At 38.3% G+C, this 12,974-nt stretch overlaps 1 protein-coding gene across 2 annotated transcripts; it reads right to left on the bottom strand.

The window, feature by feature from the left end:
- Positions 1-6,118: 6,118 nt before the first annotated feature.
- LOC144974154 (exosome complex component RRP46-like) lies at positions 6,119-12,925 on the bottom strand. 2 transcript variants are annotated; one of them, XM_078917068.1, is made up of 2 exons: positions 12,765-12,925; positions 6,119-6,786 (listed from the first exon to the last, which is right to left on the bottom strand). In XM_078917068.1, the coding sequence occupies exons 1-2, from the start codon at positions 12,793-12,795 to the stop codon at positions 6,125-6,127; spliced, it is 693 nt and encodes a 230-aa protein (XP_078773194.1). In that variant the 5' UTR covers positions 12,796-12,925; the 3' UTR covers positions 6,119-6,124. The 2 variants fall into 2 exon arrangements, with proteins under 2 accessions (XP_078773194.1, XP_078773195.1); XM_078917069.1 differs by lacking the exon at positions 12,765-12,925 and adding an exon at positions 8,940-9,021.
- Positions 12,926-12,974: the final 49 nt, after the last annotated feature.

The following is a 12,974-nucleotide window of genomic DNA, read 5'->3' as shown; positions in this document are numbered from 1 at the left end:
CCAAAAGAAGACCTCGATACCTCGTCGGCAGAACTCGTATATGGGGCACCTATTACAGTACCTGGAGACTTTGTTCCTGGTCCGGATCCCAACACCAATACTCCTGAAATGTTGAAAAACCTCCGTGAGAAAGTGGGTCAACTTCGTCCAGTTCCTCCGTCCACGCATAAAAAAGCAACAAGCTTCGTACCACGGGACATCAGCAAAGCTAAATACGTGTTCAAACGTCATGATGGACATCGAAGACCACTCCAGGCTCCGTACACAGGACCGTATAGAGTTCTAGAAACCGGTGACAAAGTTTTCAAACTACAAGTAGGAAACAAAGAAGACTCAGTCTCAATCGACAGACTAAAACCCGCACACTGTGACATTCATCAACCTGTTCAGGTACATGAACCACCACGAACGGGAAGACCGAAGAAAGCACAGAACACGGGAGAGAATAAAACGGGTGCAACCAACCAGGAGAAACGTATGATCTTTCCTGATGAGGAAACGTTGCAGACCGAATCCAAACGCACTGAAAGGGGACGATTATCCAAACCCCCTGATCGGCTGGATTTATGACAAATGAACAAAAGCTCTGGAGGGAGCTATGTAGTGTTATACATTGTTAATATGTTGTGTTGCGAGCTTTAGTAACATTTTGTTATTTATTGTTATTTTGCAGTTGTTACCCTAAAAGTAATTTTGTCAACTGAATAAAGTTACACTACCAACTTTTCCAGCTCCTCCCCAAAAATGATGGTATAGCAAGATTTACTGTGTAGGCCTATGGTAATGAAGTAGGCATGAGGTAGGCGAAAAGTAAAAAAAGAAAGAAAAACTGGCATGGCGTTTTTTTGCATGCATCGCTTGTGGCCACAAAAAAAAAATCGCAAAAATTAGCATTGCGGTCGCAAAATCTGAAATTTTTTGCAAATTTTCGTGATTTTGCAAAGAAAAAAAAAAAACAAAAAACATTAATAAATGAAAAAAAAGACAAAATTTGATTTTTCTTTTAATTTGATAGCTCGTGTAGAATGTGAAAGATAATTAATAAAGAGAAGTTTCTTTTTTACTGTCTCATTTTCTTACTTTTTACTGGCGCTGTTATGACCTTACATTTGTTGCAAACGCTGTGAAACCCTTAAAATTAAAAAACAAACAAATACCTTTCTCTTTCATCAACTAATTATGGGTTTTTAGGAAAATTAATCGCAATATTTTGCAAATTTTGCTGTCTTTAGCTTGCAAAATTTGGGATTTTTTTTTTGTTTTTTTGCACAAAACCGCCATGTCAGGAAAAATAAAAGGTCAATGTTTATTTAAGCAACCTTTTCGTTTTGTACCGCAAACCTACACGCGGAGTGTGCATTCATCACTATCACTCTCTCAATATACTCGTGACTGTTGAATGGTTAGCATCGTGAGGAAAATTCTCTCTCATCACACACTCACTCTCTCATACTTTTATCCCTATACCCCTTCCTCATATCCTTCTCACTCAACACACACACTCATATTCTCCTTCCTTAATTTTTAATTGTATACAAAACTCCTTGTTTAATTCAATGCTATCTTCAATTGAATGGATGTGCTTGTAGAGTGCAGTGTCATCTGCAAATAGATGAACTTCAGAACTCATATTTCTCTTTCTCTCCTTCCTTAATTTTTAATTGTATACAAAACTCCTTGTTTAATTCAATGCCATCTTCAATTGAATGGATGAATGGATGTGCTTGTAGAGTGCAGTGTCATCTGCAAATAGATGAACTTCAGAACTCATATTTCTCTTTCTCTCCTTCCTTAATCGCCCCCCCCCCCCCCCCCCCATACACACTTTTCTCTCTCTCTCATTTCCTCCTCCTCCTCCTGCTGCTATTGCACCTCCTTACTTATATCTTTATCTTCCTTCTTATTGTTCTCTCCCTCTTTTTCTTCTCTTCATCCTCTTCAATCTACTCTTCATATTCACCCTATCCTCCTCTTCGTTGCCCTCCTCATCCTCTTCTTTTTCTCCATTGAAGGCCGTTGATGGAGGATCTAAAAACTGAAGGCTTAAGAGAGAAGATGGCACAAAGCCAGACAAAATGGAAAGGATTCGTCGATGGCCTATGCTCCAGCCGGAGTGAAGAACCGCTTTCTTTTTAAATGTTGCTTTTATGGTCCAAATACAAACCTGCCAACCCTTCCGCTTTTGGCGAAATCATTTCTATTTTCACTCCTCCTTTTCCACCATTGTCTCTAAGATTTCGATTTTCAAAAATGAGAATAATGGTAAGAAAAAAATGAAAAGTGGCGGGAAGGGGTGTAAATGATTGCCAAAAGGGAGCCAAGTAGGAAAATGAATTGCACTCCTTTCACCCTTCCCCATTCCATTACCTACTACAATGTGATATGTAGTTGTAGTTTTGCCAGCTGTGCCCGAATACTGTCTTTATGTGGTTGGTGGCAAAGTTGATGGTAAATTTGATACAGAATTATCCATTGTTAAAAGATTCCTAGTTTTTGTCTCAAATTCCTATTTTCTGACGTTCTGATTCCACTTTTGGATTATAAAGGGTTGGCAAATCTGCAAATACAGTAAAAACCGGTTATACCAAAACTGTCTAAAATGAAAAGACTGCTAAACCGAAAGGAAATCAAAATGTCATTGTTTTTCCTCTTTGTTTCTGTTACCCAAGTATCGATAAAGTGAAAGCCACTATGCTCAAACTATATCTAAGCCAAACAAGTGAATAAGCTAATAAAAAAATGTCCGATAAACAAATAAAAATCCCGTTACAACCGTTACACTACAATGCTCTCTCTTGTACCTGTATCCATTCAACACCGCTCACACACTTCCATTGGAACCTCTTCACTTTACCACCAACTCCCTCTCCCTGCCCACATTAATCCACAATGCCTTATTCTCTCCTCCCCCCTCCCAACCAATCCCACCGACTACTTCTTACTTACTTGATGGTGAGAACACAATGTGCTGGTTGAGAGCAGTAATGTTGTAACTCCATAAAGGTTACTTTGGAGACAATTGCTCTCTTTGGCACCTACTCCATGTACCACTACGCTCGGTTGTGTGCACATATACATATAAACACCCCCCCCCCCCCCTCCCACACACACACAAACACACATGCTACTTCAACCACAAAGTTGAACAATTTGATGCGATGCATTGTGTGACTGTGGGATGAATGATAGCCCCTTAATAATCATAACTTTATGGGGTAATGCCTAAACCGAAATATGAATTTCAGTTAACCGTTTTTTACTGTAACCACAAAACTCGGCTAAATGAAGTACGGTAATCAAAACCATGAAGAGCATACTGAATGAAGGCAAGAAGTACATTTTAAAAAATCTTGCATCACACAAACTGACATTGTATGGTTGACCACTTTCACATCATTATACTAATACACTAACAATCAGGGCAAAGAGGTGTGAGTGGGGGCATTACCTGTGTGTATGTGTGTGTAAGGCAAATGATGACGTTATTGACTAATTTCAGTGTCAGTGGCAGTAACACTCACATCGCAATGGAATGATTTTGTCTCTCTTTGTGTGGTTGCATGGGCGTGGTATGAAGAATTTGTACCAGTATCATTGCGAATGAGGTGAGAAGAGGAATGGGACTTATGGGGGTAAGAAAATTACATTTCTCAGATGATGAGGGCAGAGGTAGGGGGGGGGGGGGAAGAGATGCCCATTAATCTATTTAACCCGGTCAAGAGGGGAAAAGGGTCGTTTGTTTGTTTATGAGGGTTTTACGGCGCTTGCAACACATTAAGGTCATATCAGCGCCAGTAAAAAGGGAAAAAATGGGATAGTAAAAAGTTCTAGAATTACAATTAAAGCATCCAAGATTAAGGCAGACAAAGGAGAATTGGTTCAAAAGAGAACAGATGTAGATTCCAAGAGCACACTATCAGTGTACTTAAATTGAGATCACCTAAAAGTCTCATCCAGACACAAGTACAGGTCCCCACTAAGAGGAATACACTCAAATGTTTACAAATCATATATAATACATAAATAAAACATAATAGAGTGCATAACAGAGAGATGATTTACAAGGAAAAAAATATCATCTCCCAAAACTAACTATACATTTGATTGTTTCCCTCCCAGCCAAGGTATCCGGCTGGGGCCAGGACAAAACCAAGTAATCTCATTCCAAGACAAAGACAGAAAGCATGTTGGAAAACAGACATCGGGGGATAGAAGACATAGTATGTACCTCCCTGCCCGCTATAGGAGGTCAGGATCCCCACCCAGGGAAAAGGGTCAATCCAACAAGTGTTGTTTAAACACAGTCAAACAAGTGTTGTTTAAACACAGTCAAACAAGTGTTGTTTAAACACAGTCAATCACAATGCAGACAGTGTGGCTCAAAAGTTTTTACAAGTTCATATCCCTTGTAGTTCAAAAGTGATACCTCAGATTCAACTAAATTTCGGTACCAATGACCTCAGTCCCATCCCAGGATCACTCATGACTAACACTGTTTCCTGATTTGTTTTGTTTTGAAGGGTTTTAAGGTTATATCAGCGCCAGTATAAAGGAAGAAAATGGGATAGTAAAAAGTTCTAGAATTACAATCAAAGCACCAAAGAAAAGGAAGACAAAGGGGACTTAGTCATCATCATATCTTGTCGCGCCAGTGAGTCAGCCAGTCCCGGGCAGTCTGGTTGCATTCCCTCAGGTCAGCATTGGTGCAGTGAGGTCCCAGCGAGCATTCGGACAGGATGTGGTCCATGGTCTGTCTGGGGTGACTTAGTTTAAATAGGGAACATACACTATCAGTGTACTTAGTTTGGGATCACCTAAAAGTCTCATCCAGACACAAGCACAGGTCCTCACTAAGAAGAAGAGGAACACACTCGAATGTTTACAAATCACATATAATATGTATACAATACATAATAAAGTGCATAACAGAGAGATGATTTACAGGACAAAATAAAAATCATCTCCCAAAACTCTAACTGTACATTCGACTGTTTCCCTCCCAGCTAAGGTATCCGGCCAGGGCCAGAACAAAACCAAGTAATCTCATCCCAAGACAGACAGAGAGCATGTTGGAAAACAGATATAGGGGGATAGAAGACACAGTAAGTGCCTCCTTGCCTACTATGGGAGGTCAGGAACCCCACCCAGAACACTGTTTACTGTTTATCTTTTGGATAAGAACCCTAGACAGGTGTAGGGCTCGACATATTGGACTAATTCTTCACTCCTTGTCTGTGTGAATTTGTGGTCCAGTATCATGACAACTGCCTCCAGACTGGTAGATCCTGGGTTCAAGTCCTTGAAAAAGGCTCTTTACGTACATTCTCACTATCATACTCGGGCCTGTTGTAAAATGAGTGCCAGTCTGTTAACATTATTGTCTCTGTTGAAAAAACACTGTACCTTACACGCTTTTTGTCTTGTCCCACATGTTAAGTGTTGCTGATGTCTTGGGACCTTTTGAGCACATTTAGTGGGTATTGCGCTATTAAGAAATATTATAAATTTGTTTTGTTCATTGTACTCAATCTGTCCCTTGCTTTTTGATTTAACTGGACTGTGCTCCTCAAGCACTGGCCACCTTCACAAGACTAGGTCTTGCAAGGAGAAAAAAAATCATCTCTCATATTCACTCGCATTTAGTTACATTTGCTGGATTCTAACACACTCTGCAATGGGGCACTCTGGAGTTGGATGACAAAATTTTATGTACATAATTGCCTCCCATGAGCACGGGATTTCAGCACGATCGGATTCTAACACTAACACGGTTTTTGGCTTTTCTTGAGAGCGTGCTAGAATCCAGCGAGTACTGTACCTTCCTAATTGAAAACAAAGCTATGGTCAAAGTCAAAGTCAAATGAAAAAGAGGAACATCATATATAGGTTGATTGAAGACTATCATCATCAGTAGCAACAACAAGGTTTAAATGTGAATTTAGCATACATCACCAAACACACATGGAGCACATCCTTAGAGAATGCCAGGATGGGCCCAGCTGCACTGACCATGACCTAAGAGTCTGCTCCCCAGTTGCTGTGGAGTGGGTTCAGTGTTGGAGCCACAAGCTATGATGATGATCATATACACACATAAAAAATCAAGGAGATTAGAATATTTCCATCAAAATGATTTTAATAATTTCTTTGATAAAGAGCTCCTATAATATTGAAAAACAGAATTTGCTGACTGACGAGTAAGTTTGACTGCCTCTTTGTACTCTTCTTGTGAGAATCTTCCTGCAGTCACCACAGACACAACATTAAAATTGAGACTCTCAAAGACAAAAGTTATATTGGCACGACCCTCTTCCTCTGCCTTTTTTGAGGGATCTACAACAATTTTACCATCTTCACCAACTGCTGCAGCCACTGCAGCCACCATGAAATCCATACTGACAGCTGAATCCAGTAGACCCATGCAGGCAGCATTTATGCAACAAGCAAGATTTGAACCAAAGTCCTCTGTTTCCTGAATTACTATGGTAATTGCTGATCGTGGATGCAGATTGACAATGATAGCAGTTTCTAAGGTATTCCGGATAATCCTTTCTTTCCTTTTATCTGGTGGGCGGGACAAGCCTACTTTATTTTTGTAAACCACTTCAACTGTGGCTTTATCGATGAATTCTTTGTTCATTCTAACTTCCGTTGGGCCATAAACAACAGAGATGCACGATGTATCTCCATGTGATAAAGCAGCTGAACCATCCTGGCGGGTCAGACAGCCAAGCTCTGATGTCAAACATCTCAAAACTTGATGTGATGAGTCCTCTTCCTGTACATCTGAACAGACAGAAATATAAAGAAACAAAAATTATTTCATTGTATTACCTATGACTATTTGATTTGTTTTTAAATGCTTGACATTAATCTGTATATAAATTGTACCAGTTATGCTAAAGAATTATTCTTAGCTCATCTGAAAAGTAAGTTTCAACTATATTACATTACTACATGCTGTCTGCTTCATATAAACTGCATCAAGATAAACTCGATTAAAATAAACTCAGAGAGGTCTCGATTTTTCTGATATCACTAGTAATTTAAAATACTTAAGATAAATGCCATCCTTGCGTAAGTCTGTATTAAAAAACTCATAAGTCTGGATTTGCACAACTGGGGTAGATATGGAGTATCTATAATGATAGTTTACCTCTCAATCATCACTGAATGGAGAATCGTGTTTCAATTTTATATTTTTGTAAAAAACATTCTTGATCTTCAATAACAAATTTGTTCCTAGTCTAATCAACTTTTATCAAAACCTATGATTTATTCTAAACGGGTCAAAATGTACAGTACAGTTCGCGTACAAAGGCCTCGGTTGCAATGGGAGCTCGGCTACAACAGGAACTTTTTAATCCCTGTTCTACAGTCTTTATAATGCATATAAATCATGCATTGCTATAACGTGGAAATATTTCTTGGAACACAGCTACAACAGGGGTGTGAGTTGTAAGTTTAGTACCCGGTTGAAAAAAACTACATACTCAAGAAGAAAAGAAGAAGGCACACATAATTTATGGGAACGGAGATGAGGTGGGAGTGGAGAATTGCAGATTGCAGTTATTGTGTGTATTATTGACGTTCCTCTGTGTCGTTTATGTATCCACGAAGCAAAAAAAGGCTAATGAGAGGTGCATTACAGTTACAGGAATGGAAGTCAGTTACTTTATATGATTTATTTAATTAGGGAGGTAAATCGATATTTACTTTGGGCGGTAACTTAATATGTGTTCCTTGTGTTTTGTTTTTTTATTTCCCCCAGTATTGTTTCCCTTCAAATTGACCACAAGGAACTCTGGCACTATCAACTGTCATTACCAATCACTGATAAAATCCCTGGCGAAACAAGAGGGAATCGAGAATGAAGAAATATTGCGTTGTATTATTAAATGCCATTTAATCAAATAAATGTCTGTCTCAAGCCTATAAATTGTTGGGTTTTTTTGCTGTTTATCAGAATAAATATATCCCCTCTTATGTAAGTCCTTCCAGTTTTTGTTTATCATGCCTTTCCACCGTTTGTTGTCTTTTTTTAAAATCATGAGTTTATTATTTTATTTTATGAAACCTATACCTACACGGCCAGCCATTCATTAAGTACAGCATAAAAACCACAACCCAAAAATAAAATTTACAGAAAAAACAATGTGTAAACAGACCCCTTTAACGGTGTCGAAAAAAAATAAGAAGAAAGAAATCGCCACATTTTGTCACACTGCCTATTTATCATAACGGAATGTCTTCCTGTTTGTATTTGAATTTGAAGTTTCTAGATCCGACAGATGGAACCGACATTTAGCTCCTTTAAGTTGTCCACCATACATTTAGAAAAAGACAAAAATTCAACGCCTACCGTCAAAAGCAGTTTAGATTTGAAGATGCATTTGTTTTCTATATAAAAAAAGTTTGTATTTATTATTAGACAATCCCTGTAGAATTTCAAAAGTTATGTTTGAAATTATTTCATTATATTTTCATGATACATTCCTCGCAAAATCGTCCATGTCAATCATCATTCGATGGATGTCGTCATAAAAAGACGTTTTTTTAAAAGTTTCTTTAGAAAATTATTGTGGAAGAAGTGTCACTAGATACGCAATTTGGTGCATAAAATGATTTTACATAAATGCAGTACAAATTGGTGGACAAAATTAGTTCTGTAGGGTGCAACACTTTGTATGTGTGAGTGTGTGGTGTGCGTATCTCTCTCTCTCTATCTCTCTTTTTTTCTTCTTTTTTTTTTTGGCTTTATTTTGATGCCTCTTTTTTTTTTTGGCAGTGCCTATGTACACGGTAACCAGGCACCTAGCCTCAGGATCTACGTACATGTTAACTGGCTTACCGTTGCAATACCAGATATGGATGGGTCTCGCTGTCTTGAGCGCGTTTGTTTTTTTGGGGGGGATTTTTTTTTATCAATACAATTTTACCCATTAAACTGTCCCTCCAGGAAAATGCTATCCCATTTTCTTCCTCTTTACTGGCGCTGATATGACCTTAATGTGTTGCAAGCCCAGTAAAACCCTAAAAAAAAAAAAACAATAGTCTGGTATATATTTCTGCATTTTAGTTGTTTTAAATGAAAATGTAGCTTTTAAACCTATCAGTATTCATATTTATTGTGAAAATTAGATTTTGGGGGTTACAAAAGCACGCAAGAATATGAGCAAATGTCGGATTTTTGGCATAATTTATGGCATAATGTCGAATTTATGGCATAATTTGCCTTTTTTTTTGGCATAATATTGACATAATTTTGTCCAAAAAATGGCATAATTCCGTGGGGACAGATTAAAGGAGAGATTCAAACTTACACTAGCCAAACTCCAGATCTTAGTCTTAATGTTATCATTAAAAAGATTATAGCTTAATTGAAGCTCAAGTCGAAATTCTCTTACTGCTCTCTTAGTGGAAACAATTTATTCTGCATAAAAGCAATCTGGAGAAAAAAATCAGTGTCACTGTAAGAGGTTAAAATTTCATGAAGCACGCACTGTGAAGCACTTCAGTACCACTCCTTTGATCTGTGTCATCAGGCACCCATTGTTTCTTTCATCTTCCCCCATACCCCCTTTCTTTTCTCACCAGGCTAGGATTAAAACCAAGGGTAATGGGTGTCTAATGCCAAAGTAAAGATTCTCTGTTTGGCCAATTTAGTCATGCATGTGGCAGCCCAGCTACTTAAGTTCTGCCTATAACACACAATAAGTCAATAAGTGGGATTGTGGGGATGGGAACAAAAGAAATCAAGGTCATAAATCATTGTGCAATAGAGCTGTATCGGGGATTGGTTTCTGAGGGTCTTGCAAATACCAAGTCTTTTATGGAAAGATCTTTCAAACTCCAAGACACTCGATTTGTTTTGCTATCTTGGCACAAACGAAACCGAGATGTCTTGATTTGTGACCTAGTTGTCTTATTTTGTTACCTAGATGTATCCTTTAGTGTGTCCAAGCCATGCAGGTACGTACAGTGATAAAAGTCAGAAAAAAAAAGAAAAAAAGGAAACAGCGTAACCGCGTTTGAAAAAAAAACCCACCTTAACCTTTCAAAGGCGAATTTCAATCTTACTTGGACCTAAAAGAAAATCTTACTATTTCATCAAAAGACAAACAACAGTAATACAATTTAAAAACATGAGCTTTTATAAAGTGCAATATCCACTAAACGTGCTCAAAGCGCTTTTATCAATATTCTTACTGCTCATATGGTGGAAACGTTTTTTTCTGCATTAAAAAATAATATAAATGGAAACTATTATTTGAAAACAAAAAATCAGTGTCACTAGCAAAGGGCTATTTGCACCCTCCTGCATCCTGCGACACTCCTACCGCACTTGCTAATCATAAAAAAGTAAATGGCAATCAACAATACTAAGTTGAAAAAAAAAGAAGGGGGAGAGAGCAAACCCAGTAGCAATGTAACCTTTTAGAGGCGAAATTCAATCTTTGACCCAACACCAAATCTTCCCGTTTTCATCAAAAGACAAGAAACGGCAAAAAGATTATAGAAAATTGAAGTCCAAGTAGCATTACTCTGACTGCTCTCTTGGTGGAAATGCTGTATTCTCCATTAAGAATAATAAAGATAAAAGGAAAGTATTACAGTGGACTCCGGATAAGACGATGCCCAGGGGAACCGAGAAAAAAATCGACTTATCCGAAAATCAACTTAACCGGAGTGTAACCAAATGAGCAAAAACGCATGTGAATAAGGCAAACCAATCAAGAATAAGTATGTCCCTTCATATCGCGCGGTCTCTGTAGTGGTCATCAGAGGCTCCTACCCCCAATAGCCCCATAGAGGAATCAGAATACATAAAAATCGGAATTTGAGATAAAAAAAGCGGAATCAACTTACTGTTATTGACTATGACATGCTTTGCAACAGAAAATGTAATAGACAATCCAAAAGTACTCAAATGATTAAAAATATAAAATGTGTAAAAATGTACAGATTGGTAAAGACTAAGAATGGGGTCAAATAATAATAGAGAACACACAGGTCCTGGCCGTCTGAGAGCAAAGCATTGAATGGATGGATTTAACCTTGTCAGGACCCTCCTCCCCCCCCCCCCCCCCACACACACCTAAACAAACAAACGCGCGTGCCGGTACACACACACACACACACACACACACACACACGGCTAAAATTAAATAGGGAAAGAAGCTAAGCTGACCGTATTCAATAATATTATTACGGAATGAAGCCAACATATAATATTACCAAGGTCATTGACCTCACAAATTGGAGTCACCATAATAATAATAATACTTCGGTCAACCCCCCTCCCAGACAGCACACACTTTGAAGGGATTAATCAGACACACAAAATGTGTGTTGATTGACCATAGGAGATGCTGACGAAATAAGCCATAGCTCACTTTTTTTTTCACTACAGACTTTTTTTTTTTAAATGTTCCTCGATTGGAAAGGTGAAAAGCGGAATTTTTGCCTTGAATGTGGAATGTATACCAATTAAGTGAAATTATTCCGCGAAAAGCGGAAAGGTAGGAGCCTCTAGGTCAAGGTCATGCTTCTTGTAAATCGTCGAGACAGAAATAGCCGGTATGCCAATTTCCTATGCGATGATTTTCTGTCGCATGCCAGACTTTCCAAATGCATCGAATCTTCCTTTTCCGCGATAGGTTTGCCATTGTAGTTGTAGACTTGATTTGAATTCTTGATAAAATTGATACTAATTAAGAGGGCCATTACATAGGATGGCCTGGGATTAGAACCAAAAAAAAATCTTGAACTTGAAGTTGAGAAATTAAAGTTATTCAATACTGCTTATGTACATTGAACACGGACGTCAGGCAAAGCACCTACATCACATCGATGTGCGCCAATCGTTCACGGATATTCTTAACCACTGAAAATTCTTACTGGTAGCTTTTTTAACCAATGGAAATACTTGTTTATTTGTGATTTTATTGTAGTCATGAGTGATAAGAACATCGACTTAAGCGACATCGACTTATGTGGAGTTTGTTTGTTTTTTACTAATGTTATATAGGAAGAAGGGGGAGGGACCAAGAAAAAAAATCGACTTGGGTAAAAATCGACTTAGGCAACGTCGACGTATCCAGAGTGCACTGTATCTGAAAACAAAAAATCAGCTTCGCTTTTAAGGGGTTGCGAGCATCCGTGACATGCACTATGTCATCAGGCAACCCATGCCTCCTTCACCCAATCTCACGGTTGTGGTAGTGGTGGTGGTGGTGGCAGCAATGATGGTTGTGATAGTGGTAGTGGCGGTGGAGGAGGAGGAGGTAGTGGTCCTGGAGAAGGAGTAGGTGGTGGCTATGGAACCAGTCCTCCCTTAAAATGTACAAGAAATAACACTCTTCTTTCCCTGTTCCAACGAAAATATCTTCTGTTGACAGGTTTAATTGTTTGTAGCAGACCACAAATTTCTCCAAAACGGTCACGTGACAGCGTAAAAACAACACAGAAAGTCTGGGAATGCGGTATTTTTTAACGAACTAAATTTCTGAAAAATTCAAAATTAATTTCGTAGAAAGTTGAAAGATACTAGTTTTTGAAACAGAGGTAGGTTTTTATTTTTAAAATTGTCTTTAACATGAAGGCATGCTTAAGGCGAAGTGGCCTTTTGAAGCCATGACTCGTAGAAAGCAGAAGGCTTGCCTCTCTAACTCTTAAGTTTGAGTTTTGAGTTCGAGGCCATGAGGCATGAGGTGTATCTTTCTACTAACTTTTAACTTCTTTCACTTTTTTCTAATGTTTACCTTCATCAGCGACCACAGTAAAAGATGCCATAATATATTATAATTATGTGTGCATAAATTAAGCGGATATTTAGTTCCAGGAAAAAAAAAGCGAATGAACAAGGAAAATCAGATAATTTTCGCTCATTCTAAATGGCCAAGTTTCGTTTTCGTTTTCTTTCTTTGGCGCTTTTAAATGAGAGTTACTTCCCTTACTTGAATATCGAAAGT

The sequence above is a fragment of the Berghia stephanieae genome, chromosome 5, assembly GCF_034508935.2.
Source record: "Berghia stephanieae isolate SIO BIC M18660-M18661 chromosome 5, UCSD_Bste_1.3, whole genome shotgun sequence".
NCBI lineage: Eukaryota > Metazoa > Mollusca > Gastropoda > Nudibranchia > Aeolidiidae > Berghia > Berghia stephanieae.
Note: the sequence above shows the minus strand (reverse complement) of the source record. Positions and strands in the feature narration are given on the sequence as shown.